The sequence below is a fragment of the Protomyctophum bolini genome (genome assembly GCF_963924005.1).
Source record: "Protomyctophum bolini genome assembly, chromosome: 13".
In the NCBI taxonomy this organism is placed as follows: domain Eukaryota; kingdom Metazoa; phylum Chordata; class Actinopteri; order Myctophiformes; family Myctophidae; genus Protomyctophum; species Protomyctophum bolini.
The window spans coordinates 27,873,976-27,896,067 of record NC_137874.1 but is presented as its reverse complement, the minus strand read 5'-3'; the positions used below and the strand labels follow the sequence as shown (position 1 = coordinate 27,896,067).

Below are 22,092 nucleotides of genomic sequence, written 5' to 3'. Positions count from 1 at the left end.
CTGTCTGTATCACTGACATATGTCCTGTCTGTATCACTGACATATGTCCTGTCTGTATCTTGAACGGTGACGTCATGGACTCAAAGCAAATTTCTGTGAAAGCTGACAATAAAGTTGTATCGTATCGTAAACATTTTTCATAAAACTGTTAAGATTTAGAAGCCATTTATTTAGAAGGTCCTTCTCTCCACACATGCAGGGAGGAGACCTGTTCGACGCCATCACCTCCAGCAGCAGATACACTGAGAGGAGCGCCAGCGTCATGCTCTACCACCTGGCCAACGCCATCAAGTACCTGCACAGCATCAACATCGTGCACCGAGACATCAAGCCTGAGAACCTGCTGGTGAGTGTGCGTGTGCGTGCACGAGCGAGCGAGCGCGTGTGTGCGTGCATGCGTGCGTCATTGTAAACCCGATAACACACACCTCTCCTCATCCCACTTGGCTTCTTGAATGAGTTATGAAATTGTATCACTCACATGCACACACGCATGCACACGCATGGCATACACGCACATACATGCATGCTCACACACACACACACACACACACACACACACACACACACACACACACACACACACACACACACACACACACACACACACAAACACTTGAGGGGGAGGTGTGGGAGACAGAGAGAGAGAGGGAGAGAGAGATGGGGTGAGAGAGAGAGAGAGAGAGAGAGAGAGAGAGAGAGAGAGAGGATGAGTCATCTGTCCTGCCCTCACATCTCCGGTTCTCTCCTCCTTCTCCAACATGCATGTGCTTTCCTTTATCTCTCTCTTTCCCTCCCTCCTATCCCCTCTCTCTCTCTTTCCCTCCCTCCTATCCTCTCTCACTCTTTCCCTCCCTCCTATCCCCTCTCTCACTCTTTCCCTCCCTCCTATCCCCTCTCTCACTCTTTCCCTCCCTCCTATCCCCTCTCTCACTCTTTCCCTCCCTCCTATCCCCTCTCTCTCTCTTTCCCTCCCTCCTATCCCCTCTCTCACTCTTTCCCTCCCTCCTATCCCCTCTCTCTCTCTTTCCCTCCCTCCTATCCCCTCTCTCTCTCTTTCCCTCCCTCCTATCCCCTCTCTCTCTCTTTCCCTCCCTCCTATCCTCTCTCTCTCTTTCCCTCCCTCCTATCCTCTCTCTCTCTTTCCCTCCCTCCTATCCCCTCTCTCACTCTTTCCCTCCCTCCTATCCTCTCTCTCTCTTTCCCTCCCTCCTATCCTCTCTCTCTCTTTCCCTCCCTCCTATCCCCTCTCTCACTCTTTCCCTCCCTCCTATCCCCTCTCTCTCTCTTTCCCTCCCAGAATTCCTCTCTCTCTGTCCCTCACTCACTGTACTCTTAAAAAAACACCCCAAGTGCTAAAAGAAATAGCGACTGTAGATGCAAGCTATGTGTGTAGAGCTGAAGTGGTTTTCAACTAAAGTAATCTTGTTTGCTGAGGAAAAACACCCTATGAAGCGAGACTCTGATGCAGGTCAAAAACAAAACAAATGGCCATGAATTCAAGGCTCTGTGGGGTGCACTGCAAACAATATCACTGCTGTTTTACCATGTGAGTACAAAAAATGTATTAAACATTTTAAAAAGTATAATTTTTAATGCTGGATTAATTCATTCATCAAATCTCGTAATCTCGTGAATGGTACAGTTGGATTAAATAGCTATTCACTAGATTATCTTGTTTTGGACAATATCGGGATATCGGATATCGGCAAAAAAAAAGCAATATCATACATCCCTGTTCCAAATGCCTCGTTTCAACCAAATCAGAGCTCTCTTGTTTTGTTGTTTGTCTGTTTTTACTGCAGTCTCACCACACCGTGTGCACCATGTGGGCTACTGTTATATGTCACATTTTCAGGCATTTAGCCTAAGTACATAATTACGTGCACTCTCATAGACGCCCACACCACACACACACACACACACACACACACACACACACACACACACACACACACACACACACACACACACACACACACACATACACACATACACAGGCCACACAAACCTCATATGTCCAAAACGGTTACTTTTCAGGATTCATATTCAAAAGCATCAAAAGTAGCAGATTGACAAGCTCAAAGCGCGTTACTTCACACTGTCTTTTGAGGTTGCAGATCTGCTACTTTTGATGCTTCAGTGTGACGCTGTAGTATGAGCAGGGCGTTAATATACAACAAAAACACTAAATGTTAGAATATGGAGATAAGAGGTTTCTGCCCGACAACGACGGTATTCACTTGCCAGGGCATAGTGAGTTGATTGGAGTGAGCTTGAAGCCTGCATTTGTTTAAACAGATTATAGACACATTACCTCCGCAACTGGAGAGACGGGGGATTTATAGCCTTGGAATAACCACACACACACACACACACACACACACACACACACGCACACACACACACACACACACACACACACACAAACTAATGGAAGTGCACACACTCACACTGAATCATGTTCCAACTCATTGCATAAATGTACTATTCTGTTGACATCATCATGCATGTGTTTGTGTGTGCCTGTATTGTGCGTGTTTACCTTACTTTAAATCGTTAAATACCTAAATTATTAAAATAATGCAAAATAAATGTGTGTGTGTGTGTCTGTCTGTCTCCAGGTGCACACGCTTCCAGACGGCAGTAAGACCCTGAAGCTAGGTGACTTCGGTCTGGCCACTGTGGTTGACGGACCCCTGTACACCGTCTGTGGGACCCCCACTTATGTAGCGCCCGAGATCATAGCAGAGACCGGGTACGTGCATCCATCGTTTCCCCCGGACTGTTAATCTATCACAAAGTAATACAAATCCTCAGTGTTAATGTGACTGAGAGGGGAAATTAAACCAAATGGATTTGTGACGTACCATTTGGTCACATTTGTATAAAAACACAGCAGTCTACCTGGCATGGGACAGCAATGACTCTGTAAATAGTGTTCCAAAAAGCGTTTTATTATTGTGCAGATGAGTTCACACACTGTAGTCCTTTGCATACATTTCCCTATAGGGAGTGTAGGGAGCAGTGGATGATTTGGGACACATCCCTAGCCTTGCATAGCCCAGCCCTTCTAACCTCACTCCACTTTAAATCTCCATCTCAGAGTGCAGAGAGACTGGAGGAGTGCTCGCTCATTCTGTCTGTTGTATTGGAAACAACAGATATAATGAGGGAGCGGTTGGGTCAATGGCCCCAATCCCCAGTCTATATACCCAGCTCCAGTCTATCCATACACTATTCACATCCCCCCAGGCTGTCTATCTCAGAAAGCAAGTCTGGGATCCGATGTTGATCGACTTCACACTTTGGTGGATGTACTGCTGGGGACCTGAGGGCAGAGCCGTGTCGAGTGTGAAGTTGATCGGAATGATGAAGAACGCTGCATGAGTTCACTATGCTATAGAGATAGTGAGATACTATGAGTTGCTGTATTCACACACACACACACACACACACACACACACACACACACACACACGATCCTACTTTACTGAGAAACTACACTGTCTCTCTGCATTTGATGTATGTGTTTACCTTGCTTATTCTAAGTCACTCTGGATAAGAGCATCTGAAAAATGCGTAATTGTACATAAGGAATTGTAAATAAGGAACATACAAAAAAACAAGTAAATGAACACACTGGCGCTAAACTTCAATGTGGACATCAAGGACATTTGCTTTACAATCTCCAGTGCGATGTATCGTTGTTATATTTGACTCTTTGTTGTGTGTGCAGGTATGGACTGAAGGTGGATATCTGGGCTGCAGGAGTCATCGCATACATTCTACTGTGTGGCTTCCCTCCATTCCGAGGGTACGCATGCATGCACGCACGCACGCACGCACGCACGCACGCACGCACGCAAACATGCAAACACACACACACACACACACACACACACACACACACACACACACACACACACACACACACACACACAGTTCACATTTGTAGGTCTTTATTTATTTATAGCCCCTAAAAATATAGCCATCAGTATTTCCACCTACTAGTATTACCTTATCAGTATGTTCTCTGTACCAGTTTTGTGGATTCTGCTTATTTTTAAAGCCTTGAACTGTTTTCCACGTTTATCCACAGATAGCGGTATTAGACACCCCCTGGTGGTTAGTGATAGTAATGCATCCGTTCCATCCAATGCATAGAGATAAGGGGGGATGGGGGGGGGTGATCCTGGGCCTCCTGCCGGTATATCAGACAGGACTCCTCCAGTAACGGGACCATTGGAATCTCTCTAACTGTTTATCCCTATTTGTCACCCTTACTCACACCCACACAGCCAGTAGTCCGTGTTTTAATGTTGTTGTTGTTGTTGTTGTTGTTTCTATGTTCGGTCTACAGGAGCTGTGAGGATCAGGAGGTGCTGTTTGATCAGATTCTGCTGGGGGTGCTGGAGTTTCCGTCTCCATACTGGGACCATGTCTCAGACACAGCCAAGGTAATCTAACTATAAATGCACCAAGTCTCAGTGTGTACGTGTGTATGTCTGAAATCCACGTAACTCGAGAACCGTTCAACCCACCGACTTCAAATTCGACACACGCGTTCCACACGCCCACAGGGAGTGCAGTGCCCACCACAAAAGGCCCGGGCCAGACTCCATATTTGGGCAAAGAACTCCATATACCGTACTTTATGGGCATAAAAGGGGACGAAGCTGACATCCTGGGCTCTGGACCCTGCCCAGTGTCTGCATAGACTCCATATTTGGGCATGCCTGACAAAGAACTCCATATATGGGCATAAACAGGACACAGACATACTATCTGGGTGGGGCATTCATTTCCAAATTGCATCGTTCCAAGTAGGCCAGTGCCCAATGGGCACCGCTGTAGAGGCTCCAACGGGCACCACTCTAGTTTAATAAAAGTACAGTGAAAATAAATCCTTCTCCATACTGCGACCATGTCTCAGACACAGCCGATGTAATTCAAGAACACAGTAAAGTCCTGATTGTTCATTCAACTCACACTAGTGTACAATGGTAACATTTCGTACACTGGAGAACCAGAGTTCATATTCTACAGGGGAGATTATAGGCTCAGATGAAGAGCTTTTGAAGCTCCAAATGGGGCAAACCAATCATTTGTAAACTTTGGAGCATGATCCAAGCAGAGCAGACTTTTATTGTTTTTTAGATTATAGAGTATATTCAGACTGCACAACAGTACTGGAAAATACTGATGCCGTAAATACAACCATGAACACTTCCATTGAAGCGTTACATGACGCCCCACCCCCTTTTTTATGTTTATGAAATGAATACATAGGACCCGGATGGAAACCCAAGGACTTTTTTTCTTTCTTTTAGACCAAGTGTTTCACTATACTTGACTGTTACTGTTTGCATTTCTATCTAATGAAGTATTCAATCAATCAAACCAATGGTTTGTTTTCTCTCTCCAATGTAGGAGCTGATCCGTTCTATGTTGGAGGTAGAGGTGGACCAGAGATATACAGCTCTACAGGTGTTGGAACATCGCTGGGTCACTGTAAGTATACCTCTCCTCCTGTCTCCTCTCCTCTCTAGGGACAGGACAGTAATCGTTGTTATCATTTATTAAATTATTGCTGTGGGGGAGAAAAAAAAACTTTTTAATGTATCATGACATTGTCCTCCATCATACACTAGGATGAATTAGCTTTTGTTGAGATCCGCTCTCTTGTCTTTCGTCTCGTTTTGTACCCTTCCCCTCTCCACTCTTCTCCCCTCATGTCTTCTCCTCCCACATCCTCTCCTCGTCGTTGTAACACGTAACGCTTTCTATCTCTTCCAGGATGAGGCTCTGTGTGAGAACGAGCATCAGCTGTCAGTACAAGGGAAGATCAAGAAACACTTCAACACCAGCCCCAAGGACACAGACACCACCGCAGCAGTGTCAGTCATCAGCGTAAGTTATACACTCACTGGAAACTACAGCTCCCACAATGCTTTGGACACAGTTCAGAGTAAAGCTCTATATAGGCAGGGTATCATCGACTAGGAGTCGCAAAGTTTTTTTCCTGTTATATTCCTGACACGAGAACACACCTGGCCAATACACAGGCTGTGGTTTTTTCATTTTTCATTGAATAATTGCTCCAGACCAGTTGCGGAGGGCCTGCCTGTACCATGTCTAGGTGGCCTGACTGTACCTTGTCTAGAGGGCCTGCCTGTACCATGTCTTGATGGCCTGCCTGTACCATGTAGGCCGGGCCTGCCTGTACCATGTCTAGGTGGCCTGACTGTACCATGTCTAGGTGGCCTGACTGTACCATGTCTAGGTGGCCTGACTGTACCATGTCTAGGTGGCCTGACTGTACCATGTCTAGGTGGCCTGACTGTACTGGGTTTCTCTCTTATGTCCAGCTGGATGACAGCTTTTCCATGCAGAGGTCTGGGTCGTTGGATTTCTGCCAGAACCCGGCCATGTACTGGACCAGGTACGCCATGGTTTCTGTGGATGCAAAACTTGCCGACTCCTCCCCTCCCTGAATGCTACCCTGCTGATTAGTTGTTGTTGTTGTGCACTTTGGCAACTTCATGTGGCTGTCACCTGTCAGTCAGTGTCATGTGCAGCCCCTGCTTGACTCCTCTGCATCGTGTCTTGTTTGTATTCATGTCTGTGGAAGGCTTCATTCACACTGAGATGCCGCACAGTGAAATTAGCCGATCTACAAGCTCACAACATGCACGCTGTATTAATTGTGTCACGTTGTGAGCCTTATTTTCAGTGCGTGACACCTACTGTGCGCAACTGATTCGGGCAGAGCGAAGAGTCACTCACACCCATGTACTGTAAGTCTTGCCTGGTTTATACTTGGCTGCAACTTGCATGACATCATGTCGCACAAGCAACCCAAGTATACAGTAGGTTTCAGGGCGATGTCAGAAGTGCTCTCCGTTGAATTGTTGAGATTCCCCTTGTCAGTACCCTCAAACCTGTATGTTGTTTATAAAGTGCATTTGCTTCTTCCCCCCACCAACCAAACACTAACCTTACACTTTGACATCTTTGCAGACATCTTTTCTGTGAGCTAGGTATTTGTGAATGCTGCATCGCTGACCAAAATAACATTGACTGTTGTGTGTTGTTGCCATTCATGTCAACGATGGCTCCTTGTGCTTGCATTGATGTTTCCCCTCTGCTGTTATTGTACTACTGCTGCTAATACGACTGTTACTACTACAACAACTACTACTACTGTTACTATTACTAATGTTACTACTGCTACTAGACTACTACTACTGTGCGGTTGCTACTACTACTGCTACTACTTACTACTAGATGGGTGCCGTGCCACCATCTAGTATGAATGTGTAAACCCTAACTGGTCGTGATCTGTGTGTTTTTTTCCCATCCCTGTCAGACCACCGCTCTTGATAAGGAGGGGGCGCTTCTCCGACGAGGACGCCACCAGGATGTGATGTCATCACCGCCATGGAGGACGATGGGGGCGGGGCCTCTGGGACGTCCCCCCCCCACCGCCCTGCGCCTGCTGCCTCCTCCTCCTCCCACTCTGACCCGTCCCCCTGCCGCCCGCCTCACCTCCGACCTCTTCTCACCGAGCTTCAGCCTTCCGTCCGACTCCGACGAAAGTACGGCCCGCTCGCCCGGCTCTCCCTTCTAGAACCGAGGAGGGAGGGAGGAGAGGGGAGGGAGGAAAGCGTCAGATCAGGAGAGAAAGTCCTCATCCAATCTCCTTCTACTTTCACAGGAAGGAAGGGGAATGAGGTAGTGGATGAGGAGATGGCCAACCTCCCTTCCCTTTCTCCTCACATCGTCAACCCAGCAGCACCACAGACAAAAAGGGGGATAAAACTGTTGGAAAACACTCAAACAGGGTGGGGGAGAGACACGTTCTGCCCTCTGTCCTCCATCCTCTGTCTACCCACACCTCTTTACCCCAGAGAGGTGGGGTGTCAGGGGCCGAAGAGACACCATGAGGGCAGTAAAAAGACAACGACAATGAAGAGAGGGGTGGGAGGGGGGCTGATTTTGTACACCTATCTCTCATCTGAGCACACGTACGAGAGCTCGAGGAGCAGAGAAAGGGTCGACAGAAGTGTCGACCTTCCAGTGATGATCAGGGCTCGATGACGTGGGGAAAAAAATAAAATGACAAAAAGAAGCCACCTCCACTAGGCAATACAAGGATATGGACAAATATGTTTTATTCAACCATATTATTATTTATTTTAATAACCATTTCATTCGCTCTCACGTGTTTCTTTTTTTAATTTCTTTTTTGCATTTGTCCTTTTTTTATAAAAGATCTTTAACTCTGCAGAAGAGCTCGATGATGTGGAACTATTGTTAGGACAGGAGGTGGTTTGCATGTTCTCCCCGTGTCCCCTATGGTAGGTACCCTCACAAAAAATATGCAGTAATCCTGGACTGGTCTCTATACTGCCTCCTGGCCAGCTGGGCGCGCCTGATGGGAAAGGAACTCGTTGGAATAACGTGTTCCTTCCACGCGCTACGTCCAGACAGGGAAACTCCCCCCTGTCAGATGATAAGAAGCTGCCTGCTCACTGCTCATGCACTGAAGGAAGCATGAGCTCAGTTCAGGACTCTCCCCAGGTTGGCAGAGAGAGAGTACCGCCTAGGATTACAGATTGGGCATTGACAACGGGTGAAAAAATGGGTTACAAAATTGTGGGCAAAAATGTAAAGAGAGAAAGAGAGAGGTTGGAGTAGTTATAGACGTGTAGATCCATTAATAGCTGTGCTATAGGTTAATAAATGAGAGTAACTTGGAGTTTAAAAAAAAAAGAAAAAGCAAACAAGGAAAAGAATCAGGGTTCTTATCTTTGAACCTCACATTACTGGTGTTGCCTTTCCTGTGATGTTTGACCCCAGTTAGTTTACATTTTACGCAGAATGCACTGAAGACAATAACAGTGCATTGGGTGCTCCTTGTAAGCTGGTTAACTGGTTAATTCATCACTTGACTAGTGTCGCGTAGCCAGACAATTATTCGACAATTTCCGAATGCTTTATAGAGTCTGGAACTACACCTCCTGAAAGCTGAGACAGGAAGCCATCATCTGTTTGTCATTTCCGTTCACAAAAATATATTATAAAATAGCTTTACATTTTTGTTTTGAATTTCCATTTCTGCTAAGCAGCAAGCTATATACATTATGCTTAAATGATTTTGACTTATATAAGACAAATTTATGTGACTGTAAAGACAAAATGGAAGCAGGGAGGAGGCGTCGCGTTCCGCTTTACGCTTGATCATTTTCAGAGCTTTCCTTGCTCCAGACTGTATGACGGAAGCATTTGAAAATTGTGGGAGGCAGCAGTCTGACTCACGAGACTATTACTTGACCGATTTAGACGTAAAAACATCAGCATATATCACCAGACCGTTTGTTGTATCTCATTTGATTACATTATAGGAGTCATTGTGTGTGACAGTGCCAATATTTTTCTGTTGTTTTGTGATGCTTATGAACAGAAATACCGAAGCCTTGTGTTGCTGCTTTTTTCTCTGTAACATAAAATCAATGAAGATTGAAGATCACAGATTGGACAACACTGTTGCACACTATTGGGAATGAGGGGTGACAGTATTGAAACTGTTGAGGACAGCGCTGACATTGTAGAGGATAACAGGGTAAAAGCCTGATTTATATTCAATTGCATGCCATGTCATGCACCGAAAATAGCCGATCTACAAGCTCACAATACATCAACAATGGCACATGTGAGCTTGTGAATTGGCTTTTTTTATGGGGAAAGCTTTCACAGAAAATAGCAGCTCTACAAGCTCACAACGCGCTGCGCTATGAGTCTTGTCAATCTGCTATTTTTAGCAACAGATTTCCCCACAATAACAGAAAATACAGTATAGACTAGAGCCCTGAGGTACTCCAGTCAACCATACAGGGTTTAAGTGGTTAACTATAAATCATGGGCTTATCAGTCTACTGTGTGGGGATGTTCAGGCTGTTTGTTATGAGGATCACCTGAGTGCACCAAAAGCGGCATCAGGAATCCAACTCCAGTCAATCAGGTATGATGGAAAGACGTTAGGGACAGTGGTCGACTAATGGCACTATTGGAGAGCATTGTGATTTCAAATGCAGCAGTAGCCTACTGGGGGTGTTTTTAAAATGGGTTCTATACAAGCCTAGCCAAAATATCAACCAAACAGTTGTAGCTTCATGATTTATACAGATGAAAGCATGACACACACACATACCGTAGCCTTTTCTTATTAAAAAGAGAACAAGTTTTTGGTTTAGTGATGAGGTCTTGTTTGTATGTTATGTAAATAACATAATTTGATTTATTTTGATAGTTCACAATACAGTATATTTCTTTACTAGTAGTAGGTCTACCAGAACAGTAAAAGCAAACTGAATCAGTGTTTATGTGTTATGTACTAAAACAAAACGGACAACAGTTCAGGAAACCTCTAGCCAAGAAGAAGAGGCTGCCATTTTTCAGTCAGGTGGACTCTGGGAATGAATGATGTCACTTCCTGTATTCAAATGGCTGGGAGAGGAACTCTGGGGAAAAGCCAGTTATTATATCTAGTAACTGGACAAAATAAGCTTTGAAGAGGAGAACACTTATTAAGACATTTTGGAGACATCTCCTTAAGAGGGTAACCCGGAACGCTCACCCCCATTTTTTGAGCGGACCGCTCGCCACGCCGGTGTGAAACGCTCGCCCCACTTGGTGAAAACAGGGCCTGGTGCGTTCGGATATGCGCACCGGGAATGTGCTCAGTTTTTTTAGTGCGCTGGGCGGTCACGTCACAGAGTGCACAGTGTGGCTTATTCACGCTGTGCCGAACGTGGCAAAGTCCGCTCGCACCCCTCAGTCTGGGTACCCCCGAGACGTCATACGTGGCAGGATAGGCTCTGGTGGCCAGAAATACCTGGTGGGTCTAACCGCTCTGGTGTCACAGGATTTGACCCGGGTCAAGCGTGAATTGGGGCAACTGTTCTTTTATTCCCTTATGGTTCTCACTGGTCATGTACGTATCTGTAGTTCAAACGATATCATACTAATACAGTACAGTAGGTGTGCCACCATAATCACCTGATCACCTGATTAGGGCTGGGCGATGGACAAAATCAAACATAACCATATTTCTTTTGGGACGATAAGGCCTATTTTTATACTTTTTCCACAAGGGAAAATTGCGATCTACAAACTCACAATGAATCACATACTTTTGCTATTTCTGATGAGTATTAAAACCAGGAAAAAGACAAAACTTATTACATATTAATTTATTTACGATATTAGAGTTCCCAGATATGATATCTATAGTCTCACAGCACCGTATGGATATAATATCTATATATTTGCCCAGCCCTATACCTGCAGTGGAAATCCACCATCTCTGGCACAGTGTAAACATGTGGTTAAAATAAAGTATTCAAAATCGCCGTATTCAAATCTGTTGCAATACCTGTACCAATACCAATACCTGTTAAAAAAAGGTCAATCAAATAAATAAATAAAAAATATATAACAAGTACTTGAGGAATGTCGTTAATATAATCTATCCAAATCTACATGTGTGTTGAATGTGTAACAACATTGTGATCAATCATATGATTTCATCATTTTATTTGTATTTCATGCGACTACTACTACTAGTCTACCACACTTTTATTGCCATGACAGCCATGTATGAGGTCCATAGAGACTGTTTTGCCTTTCGCTATACTACTGGAAATAACAGTGTGTTTCTCCAATATTCACCACAAGGGGGCGACGTAATGTCGGGCAATAACATGTATTTTCTGAGCTGCTTTGTTTTGGTTGTAGCAAAAAGGTTGAGGCACACCCATATTGGTGTCTTATAGAATTCCGTATGTCTAGAGGGCGCATTTCCGTTCGTAGTTCTTCGGGAACCTCTAGACAAGACTTCGCTAGAGTCGCAACATTCGACAGGTCGCCTAATGTCGTGCAACCGACGAAAGACGACCATTGATTTCAGCCCAGCAGGCCTGTGGCCAGTCTGTCTACTGTAACTGCGCTCTCTACTTTACTATTACACTCATTATAACGTTACGGTGGAATTGAACGATGAACGATGAGAACATGAACGAAGAGGACGGTTCAAATGCGGCGAACAACAACAAGGACAAAGACTCGACCCTGCTGCTCACCAAGGACGGCCAGCGCTACTATGTGAACAAGAGCGGCGTGGTGGACAGCCGCAACGTCGTCACGCCGTCGTCCCACCACCACCATGGGGACCCGTGCGGCTTCGACATGACGGACCTGGACGACCCGGACGAGGAGAGCAGCGACGTGCTGGACACCTCGGACCCGCGGGACGGCGCCGGCAGCCCGGAGGACATGAACGACGGCGAGGGCGACACGTCGGAGGGCGACAGCCACAGCAGCAGCCACCACGCGCCCAAGCAGTGCACGTACGAGGGCTGCGCGGAGACCACCACGCAGGTGGCCAAGCAGCGCAAGCCGTGGATGTGCAAGAAGCACCGCAACAAGATGTACAAGGACAAGTACAAGAAGAAGAAGAGCGACCAGGCCATGTCCTCCACTGGGAAGATAGATGTGAACAACACTATTACTGTCTTTATGTAGATCAGAGGGCTTCGACGAGTGGTCCGTCCAGGGGTCCTCAGGGAATCCTCTCAAGACCCCCTGAGGGTGCCTAGACCCAGGGCAGGGGGTCCCCACAGCCCAGCTAAATTAATTGATTATTAACTTGATAACATTTATACCAGTACCAGGAAATACAACTAGAAAACGTACAAGAATCACATCAGAGTTTCACTGTTATGTCTATACATTGAGCAGTAGTTGTCAAACTATTTCAAGTCAAGAACCCAAATTGATATGTATTTGGCTGTGGATCCCTATTTGAAAATGTCATGTGCCAGGGACACAGAAGAGATGTTTACCCTATGACTCCTGGGGGTCCCTGCCGGATCCAATGTTGAGACCCACTGGACTGGACCACTAGCGTATTTTGAGCAATCCTGAAACCCCTACCCACTCCACCTCCCCATAACAATAAATACTGTATATTTAGTATAAGAAGTCATAACACAGTCACAGTCATTTCTATTCTATTCATTTTAAATCATCATCTTAAAGCCGGGTTCATATGTTGGACGCTGGTGGTGTTGCATGCTGAAAATAGCCGATCTACAAGCTCACAGTGCCCCTTAAGAGTCAATATTAAAATGTTCAAGCCTTTCCCCCGTATAAACATATCTCTTTTATATTTAACAATGGTACAATATATCGTCTCTGTCGGGTGGAAACCTCATTATGTCCAAAATTGTTCAGGATTCAAATTCAAAAGTTGCAGAGGTGCAAGCTCGGAACACAACGTGAAGTGATATGTTTTGAGCTTGTAGATCTGCTACTTTTGCTATTTTTGTAATGTAATACTTACATGGCTCTCTCTCTTGCTGATCAGGAAAACAATGAGGAGCGTCCTGTGTCTGTGAACAAGCAGCGTCTTGGTGCGATTGGTGACCGGCCAGCCAGACCTTCTCTCATAGAGCAAGTCCTCAACCAGAAGAGACTGGTGAGTTTTACATGTGTTGTTAACCACTTAAACCCCAGCATCAGTCTCCAAAACAGATGTTATCAAATGTAACTCCATCATAAACGACGTTTATGTCACACGGGCAATTTTATTTGTACAGCACATTTCAACAACAACAATGCAATTCATCAAGCAAAGGAAACAATTATACAATGACATTATACATATACAATGACATTACAAAATTAGTAAAACAAAAATAACAGATACATTTACAGTGCAGAAGAAGAAATGTATCTCAAAGACAGCGGCAAAGTCTTGGTTTAATTTAAGAAATAAGAGTGAAGGCAGACCTGCAGGCTGACAGAATTGCTGGTCTGATTTTTGGAACACAGTTCTTATATACTAACGCAATGCTAAGATGACTGTAGGTTATGGTATTATTTTCAATAGAGAACATATTACTTCCCTAACCCAGGGGATAACGGAGTGATGTCAGGTACTTCACTATACTATTGTGGAATGAATTTAGTTAATTAATAATGGAAGATCCTCACAAGTCTAGTAATGCAGTGTGTGTTCACTCCTAAAGTCACTGCTGCGGAGTCCAGAGGTCATCAGCTTCCTACAACAGCAGCAGCATCTCTTGGCCGCACAGAGTCGCAACCAATCACAGCAGGAGTTTCAGGGTTGCTAGCAGATCACACAACATCGCAACTCTCAAACTTTTTTAAATGCACTGTAAACGGCAAGGTCCTCAATCAAACACCCAGGCAGCTCTGTTGTGTGAAAAGTAAGTTTTGTCCTGCGCACTGTATTCCTACTGCAATGTTTTATTTATATCTATCATGCCTACTGTAATTTATACTCTGTCTATCATGTGAGTGTAACGCCTGGGATTCAAACACGGGTGTCCTGTATGGAAAGGGACACTAAAGTCAAACAACGTAACCACTAGCCCAAGAGGGAATCCGTCCCCCCTGGGCCTGAGGGGCAGATATTAGGCTTTTGGTCTCCAGGCGGACTCTGCTACACTCATCTCCTTATTTTCTGCTCGCACTCTACATGGGTTTGTCTTTAACGCATTGGGAAAATGATTGCACTCTAATGTACTTACAGTATGAATAACTAGATTGAAATCCAAGCCTATATTGCACTGATCAGAGCAATGGTCACAGTTATGACCATTTTAAGTGTTAAACACTGCTGTAGCGCCCCATATGTGTCTAATTAGAAAATATATATATATTTGTTCAGGGGTTTATATATGGCAAACCCCTGAACAGTGTTTGTGCCAAGTTTGTTGCAGATTGAAGGGGCTACCTGCCGGGGTCCCTAGTGTGACTGTCATGGCAGACCCCTGGACAGTGTGTGTGCGGTGTGCCAAGTTTGGTGCGAATTGGTAACGTGTATTAATTAATTCAAGAGTACACATTTTTACTTCCCACATCATTGGGGCTATCCCGGCCATGTAATTCTCCATCGACATAATAGATAGTTTATATCCGTCTGAGAGATTATGTAATGTCAGCTGCTAATTTTGTTTAGCTACATTAGTTGTTCGTCAAATTAACTTGCAAGAATGAAGGCGTTTGTGATTGTGATTGTTTTAATTTAATGGTTTGCTTTCAAATGTGACAATCATGTCCCAGCGCATGTCAGTTTATGGTTTCATACTAGGGCCCATAGTGATTTATTACATGGGATTTTTAATTTGTTAACATTTTCAACCTGCTTTCCCTGTTTAGGGCACGCCATTAGTAGGCGAATATTTTCAAAATTAGCATAAATGGACAATCTACAAGCTCGCATGCTGTGAGCATGTAGAATCTATACTGTACATGCTCACAACATGTATAGAACTACAGCTGATTTTGTGTATTTAACAGCATTAGCAAGAACAAACTTTTTAATGGAAAAATATTAAGCCTAAAGATTTTTTGTGTTTTTATATCTATAATATATTTGTTGCATTCTGTATACCTTCATAATGAATGTGAAATTAAAATGATGATGAACATGGTGTAATTTCTTGTTCATTTGTAAATCCCTTCCTCCTTACCCACTATTAATTTATATGGTTTTCAAAATGATCAAATATGGCCCTTCAAGACTATAGGGCCATTTCATTACGGCAGGGCGTGGCCCACATTACCCACATAAAACCCCCCAGGAAAGTGTTTCTTGTGTCCCAAACATCATTAAAATAACATCTGGTTGCAAAAGGGGTGAAGTAGCCCTTTAACCAAATTAATGTATATTATGTCTGTAACTCTGAGGGTGTACAAATGGGACCAATTGTACACACTAAGTCTAAGACATGGTGGTCCATGACCATGGACACATGCATACCACACTGGGGGTCCTTCAATAACCATACAGTAGATACAGCCCTAAGCCTATAACACAGTTCTGAATGCAATGTTTTTTTTTAAATGAAGCAAGGTTCAAGGTTTCTTTATTTTGTCTCCCGAGGTTGAAAGTTGTCTTGGACCCCAAGGACCCGCCCTGCAACATACAGATAGGCTACAGATACAATACAATATACACAAGACAACAAGGCACACAGTGACCCGTACAAGCAAATATCTGCCTCTATCTAGATAACTGTTTTTTTCCTTCCCTATAGGCCAGTTTTCTTTCTGGGTACCCACCCCTTTTCCCCCTCATTATATGTATGTTTTCTTTCCCCTTTTTACCTCCTTAATGATCTTTTGGCTATATAGAAGTGTATATTTGTATGTCTCTAAATGTTATGATGAATTGAACATGGTAGTGCTGTATTGGGTCGTCCTCTCACAGTTAACAGTTTTTGTATTGAGTTGTGCTTAATGTACTGTGATTCTGCAAACTGTTAATCAATATCTCATAGCCGACATTTAAAAAATATAGACATATACCTTTTAAGTAGTATCTTCATGAAAATATGAATACAATTGTGCTATGTTGCATTAACTGAAGATTTAGTTGGCAGCAGGTTTCGGAGACATGCAGAGTTTTAACATGCATTGGCTATAGCTAAAACATTTCATCTCAAACGGGAGCACTGAGCGTCTTCCGAGGGAATAACGTGCAGGCGGTGCAGCCTTTGCGTTCAAGCCCCATATGACGTTAAAGACAGCGGCTTGGCAACAGCAGCATCTTCAGAAATAAGACTCCTCCGTTCTCCCTCCAGACTACATCAGACAGGTGGAGGAGACGTTGTGAACTCAACACTAGGATTGGAGGGTAGGGCTACGACTCGAGGAAGCATCCACGCCTGTGTGAACGCAGATACTGTTGCAGAGGCAGCTATAATCGCAGTATGGTCCATCATGTAAAATATGCTCAGGCTCATTCTCCTCCGCTGAGCTCTCGTGCACATGTTGGATAGCCCCGGCCCCGGACTTCAATTTGGACACGATGGGGAGGACGCGAGACATGTAGGCTAGCAAGAATGGATTAATAACCGACGCACGGATTGGGGATTTTTCCAGAAATCGCAAGCATAACAACAAGCATCGCCGTGCTTTGCCATGGAGAACCAAGCAGCAGAGCAGCAAAGCTATGAAGATGTACAGAAGAGCGGCTATCTCCGCAAGCATAAATCGATGCACCGGCGATTCTTCGTATTAAGGGCGGCCTCAGAGAACGGACCCGCTCGGCTTGAGTATTATGAGAACGAGAAGAAATTCCGTAGTAAATCACCTGTCCCCAAAAAAACCCTAAACCTGGAGACTTGCTTCAACATCAACAAGCGGGCGGATTCCAAGAACAAGCACATGATAGTTCTTTATAGCCGTAGCGAGAGCTTTGCCATTGCTGCAGACAGTGAAGAGGTGCAGAATGAGTGGTATCAGGCAATGCTGGACCTTCATTGCAACTGTAAGCCATTAGCCATAAAACAGATTTATATGATTGATATCATATTCCCTCTTTCAGGTGTGGGCCCTAAATAGGCATGCTGTATATTATTTTCGAGGCTACATTTCTCTCATTGGTGATGTTTCTTTGCATTAAGTCATTGGCTGATTTACATGATTGAAACAATATGTTGACTGCAGGCCTATAGCTTGATCATTTCGCACGGGCATTTAATGTGAATAAATTAGCCTAATAGCCTACGATGCAATAGTCTGCCTATAATGTGGCCTTTTAGGGACCAGGGAGCAGGTGGATTCGACTGAATAGATCAGCACGATGGGCGGCATGTGCTGTTTTTGGCAACAAAACCCCAATTGATCGAATACAATAACAGGGTAGATCAATTTATGTCAGCACAGTTCCATTTGATGCATGCATAAAATATGTCGTAGGCTAGAGCCAGCAAACTAGAATAACCTATGTGTTATCGTCTTCGTGGCTGTAGCTGTTTTTGCAGAGCGCAGTGGAGATATGCAGGCATCCATTCCATTCAGGGAATGCATTTCATATAGTAGCAGCATAGCGTGGTCTACTCTGCTGGAGCCTGTGTTTTTGTTTTTCCACACAGCTCTCTCGCTGTCATGCGCTTAACCTACATTTGTGTTATATGGAGCTGCTGGTATAGGTTGGAGGTTACATCGCTCATCAGCGGTCCCTCACTGGAAATTTTATCTGTATTGGTTTTCCTCGTGTTTATGTTGTTATCGTTATGCTGTAGTGGACCCGACCACACGCACGCATGCATGCACCAACACACACACACACACACACACACACACACACACACACACACACACACACACACACACACACAGCACATACACACAGAGACAACATGCTTTATTTGCACTGCATTTCAGAAGATGGGCTAGTCGACAAGGCCAGGAGACATTACAGTGTATGCGTTTCATGAAACTATGTAGGTCCGTTTATAGATGCTTTCAGGGATTTGTGACTGCCATTGAATTTTATAGTTTGTTAAGGTTAACTTCAAATCATGTACTGACCAAGACTGTTGGCTAAGTAATACAGCTATGCCTGTAGCCGGGCCCGTGTGTATAGGCTAGGCTACTATTCTGTAAAGGATGGTGTTAAAATTGATATTTAGATCAACTAATAATATGACTGCTATAGTTTCAACAGTTTTTCTGCTCTTTTTATGTTTATTCTTTCTCATGTCTGATACTTTTGACAGGCCTAGGCCTTCTGTACATTGAATTTAAAGTCTTCGTCTGTATGTCTCATCAATGTTTTTTCTTTCTTCTTTTTTCCAGGTACTCCTGAAGACTGTGGCAGTAGTGGTGAATGTAGCTCTCCATCTCCTGTTCCGACATTCAAGGAGGTATGGCAAGTGAAGGTGTGGCCAAAAGGTCTTGGACATGCCAGGAACTTGGTGGGCATCTATCGGCTGTGCCTGACAGACAAGACGGTCAACTTTGTCAAAATCAACTCAGATGTGGCGTCCGTTGTGCTGCAGCTGATGAATGTGCGCCGGTGTGGCCATTCAGAGAACTTTTTCTTCATTGAGGTGGGTCGCTCTGCGATCACGGGCCCCGGAGAGTTCTGGATGCAGGTGGATGATTCCGTTGTGGCGCAGAACATGCATGAGACCCTGCTAGAGGCCATGAAAGCCCTGAGCGAAGAGTTTCGCCAGCGAAGCAAGTCCCAGTCAGTGGGGACTTCGTGCGGTGGTGGCACTGCCTCGAACCCCATCAGTGTCCCAAGCCGTCGCCATCATCCAAATCTGCCTCCGAGTCAGGTGGGCTTCTCCAGACGTGCCCGCACCGAGACCCCTGGTACAGGAGGCAACAGCACCAGCACTTCTCCCACTTCACGTCACGGTTATCCAAGGGCACGGACGGCCAGCATTGGGACCCGGTCTGAGGAAGGAGGGGCATGTGCCAGAGGGACATGGGCTAGCTCCAGCCCAAGCCTTAATGGATCCTGCTCTACTACTCCCACTCTGAGGCCCAAGCCCACCAGGGCGCCTACTCCTGCTAAGATTACTCTCAGCCTGGCACGCTACACTCCCAACCCTGCCCCCTCTCCTTCCCCGGCCCCAAGCCTGTCCTCCAGCTCCGGTCATGGTTCAGAGTGTGGGTTAGTGGGTGCAGCTGTGGGTGGTATGGCGATCTGTTCCTACCCCCGTGTTTCTCAGAGAGTCTCTGTCTCAGGCTCACCCAGTGACTACGGCTCCTCGGATGAATATGGCTCCAGCCCTGGAGAACACTCCCTGCTGCTCCCCAGCCTTCCCGGGGGATCACACGGGATGGCTGGACATCACATGCATGGAGAAGGCTCCTCCAGCTACATAGTCATGGGACAGCGAGATGGGTTCTTTGGTTCCCACTCCCATCACCGCTCTAAAGGCAGACGGATACTGCGACGTTCCTCCAGCAGGGAAAGTGAGGTAGAGCGAAGGCTGCTGAGCAAGAGGGCGTCGCTGCCCTCGGCAGCCCATGACCACCTCACCCTGCACAGGAAAGACGACGAGGATGACGACGATGAAGAGTATGCCATTATGTCTCAGAGTGCTAACCGAGAGACCTTTGCATTGCATCAGGGCTCAGGGGGTCTGGCAGTGGGTGGTGGGCATACTGATGTGTCGGAGGAGACTAGGAAGAGGGTTGACAAAGGCAGGGCAGAGGTGGCTGCTAGGGGCCTTGTGGATAGCGGCTATATGTCAATGCTACCCGGAGTAACGGCTCCTCCTGTTTCACTTCCTCTCTCGGTAGGCATGTCGGCTCCTGGCGTTAAAGCTGGGGCTGATGATGAGTACATGGCCATGACCCCCAGCCACAGCGTATCACCTCCTCAGCCCATACACCAGCCTAGCACAGAGGGTTACATGGTTATGTCACCTAATAGCAGCTACTCTGCAGACATGCACGGACTGGTCAGGTGGGAGAGCAGGGCCAGCATGGAGAGCCGGTCTGCCAGTGACTACATGAACATCTCACCAATCAGCAGCCGTTCTGCCTGCAACACGCCACCCTCCCACCCGGAGCAGCACCAGCTACAACCGAAGATGTTCAACTCCTACTTCTCCTTGCCACGGGCGTATCAGCACACTCTCTATACCCGCTTTGAGGATGACTTAAATCAAGGCAAAGGGAAAGAGGACAGCAGTGGCCGTGAAGGTGCAGGAAGGAAGGCACACAGCAAGAGAAACAAAATCACAGTAGGCTCTGCAGGAGGCTGTCAGCTCTCCCTGTCCTCCTCCTCATTCTCCTCCAGCTCAGCCAGCAGTGAAAGCCTGGAAGAGAAGTCCATGTCAGTGGCCGCAGGGAGAGGGTTGAGTTTATTGAGAGCTGGAGCAGACTACAGGAGTGGGGGAACAGGCACGAAAGATGGACATCACCAGCAAAAACGCATATCAAGCGACAAGAGCCCACAGCAGCAAAGGAAAGGCCGTCCCCTCAGCATTTCTACAGACATGTCTAAAGCCAACACCTTGCCCAAGGTGAAGGAGAACCTCCTGCCCTCTGTGTCTCAGAACATCGGTGAGTATGTCAGCATTGTGTACAAGGGAGATGGTGAGTACAGCAGAGGGAGGCTGTTAGGTGAAGCACACGGACGCTCAGTGATCCACGCAACACTCAGGCCATTGCACCAATCGGCCCTTGGTTATAACGGCTCCACCAACCTTCCCCGTAGCTACTCCGCTCCACTGTCCACCTCTGCCGAATACGTCAGCATGGACTTTGGGAAGTCACCATCCCCCCTGACTCCAGCCCCACAGTGCCCACCAGCTGTTGCCCCTAAGACCCGGGAAGAACGTAGTAGATCCTCTCCTCTGGCGACAGAGGGCAACACAGGGTATAGAACGAACATAACAGTGGCACCAATAGATAATCCTACCGCATTTACAAACAGCACCAACACGGGTTTAGATCCTCTCCCACACAGCTCCAACATTACAGCACGACCCGCGATCCATTCTGGCCAGCCTCATATGGCTCAGGAGACAGATGCAGGCTTTTCGCCAACCAAATCCTTCCCGTCACCCGATCGAGGCAGCAGAATGGTCCGAGGCGACCAGCAGGGACGCCGATCCCACCGTTCAGAGGTGCCTTCTCTACAACACCACCAACCCTCCACTACCTCCCTCTTCCCAGAGGGCAGCCAGGTAGCAGGCCATCGACATGGGTTGGAACGTCCTCTGTGGGAGAATGGACAGACTTCTGCCACACTGCCACCTCAAGTGTCCTCTGCATCTGCTGTACAAGGCCTTAATTACATTGACCTTGACCTGGCCATTAAAGAGAACCCTCAAACTGGAGGGGAACGTACAGCTGACACTGGAGCAGCTGGTGTGGGCAGCAGTGCCGTGTCCAGTCTCAACAGTTATGCCAGTATTGATTTCTATAAGTCAGAAGAGCGAAGAACACACCAGAACAGCAGGAAAGATGGTCAAGGTAAGGGCTGCTGAGATTGTGAAATCATAATTTTTCTGAAGTTGTGGTGAACAATTGGGTGGGCTAGTATCATAAAGACCATTAATAGGCTCCCGTGGGATAGCAAATATATTAAACACACACCATTATTAGCTGCTTTGAATGCTGGGTCCAACTGACATGTGACTGATAACTTCATGTCATACCTGTAGACAGCTGTTCTTACTGTATGTAAAGTAGTCTTAATGTTTGGAGAACAACATTCATTTGGCAGTAGTCTCTGAGTGC

The 22,092-nt window shown here is 46.0% G+C and overlaps 3 protein-coding genes across 3 annotated transcripts in view; all 3 read left to right on the top strand.

The window, feature by feature from the left end:
- Positions 1–7,480, top strand: part of dclk1a (doublecortin-like kinase 1a) — a gene marked incomplete at its 5' end in the record, with an annotated part of 89,322 nt that extends 81,842 nt beyond the window's left edge. Inside the window, 8 exons of the mRNA XM_080780046.1 lie at positions 200–346; positions 2,625–2,758; positions 3,740–3,817; positions 4,364–4,460; positions 5,434–5,514; positions 5,800–5,913; positions 6,372–6,445; positions 7,373–7,480. Coding sequence (XP_080636172.1) covers positions 200–346; positions 2,625–2,758; positions 3,740–3,817; positions 4,364–4,460; positions 5,434–5,514; positions 5,800–5,913; positions 6,372–6,445; positions 7,373–7,430 — 783 coding nt within the window. The 3' untranslated portion in view covers positions 7,431–7,480. The remainder of the gene's footprint in view (positions 1–199; positions 347–2,624; positions 2,759–3,739; positions 3,818–4,363; positions 4,461–5,433; positions 5,515–5,799; positions 5,914–6,371; positions 6,446–7,372) is intronic.
- Positions 7,481–11,954: 4,474 nt separating this feature from the next.
- rfxap (regulatory factor X-associated protein) lies at positions 11,955–15,493 on the top strand. Its single transcript, XM_080780073.1, has 3 exons — positions 11,955–12,558; positions 13,433–13,543; positions 14,097–15,493. Exons 1-3 carry the CDS (start codon positions 12,064–12,066, stop codon positions 14,199–14,201), a joined length of 711 nt encoding a protein of 236 aa, XP_080636199.1. The 5' UTR covers positions 11,955–12,063; the 3' UTR covers positions 14,202–15,493.
- Positions 15,494–17,019: 1,526 nt separating this feature from the next.
- Positions 17,020–21,839, top strand: LOC308326667 (insulin receptor substrate 1-B; the record flags this gene model as incomplete). The annotated part of the gene is made up of 2 exons (XM_080779652.1): positions 17,020–17,368; positions 18,682–21,839. The coding sequence occupies 2 exons, from the start codon at positions 17,020–17,022 to the stop codon at positions 21,837–21,839; spliced, it is 3,507 nt and encodes a 1,168-aa protein (XP_080635778.1).
- Between the last annotated feature and the right edge of the window lie 253 nt (positions 21,840–22,092).

What these genes read in the sequence shown, in the direction of transcription:
- rfxap (XM_080780073.1), top strand. Translation starts at nt 12,064, where the DNA reads ATGAACGATGAGAACATGAACGAAGAGGACGGTTCAAATGCGGCGAAC. An exon ending in CCTCCACTGGGAAGATAGAT is followed by an intron (nt 12,559 to 13,432) that starts GTGAACAACACT and finishes CTTGCTGATCAG; the next exon opens with GAAAACAATGAGGAGCGTCC. An exon ending in TCCTCAACCAGAAGAGACTG is followed by an intron (nt 13,544 to 14,096) that starts GTGAGTTTTACA and finishes TCACTCCTAAAG; the next exon opens with TCACTGCTGCGGAGTCCAGA.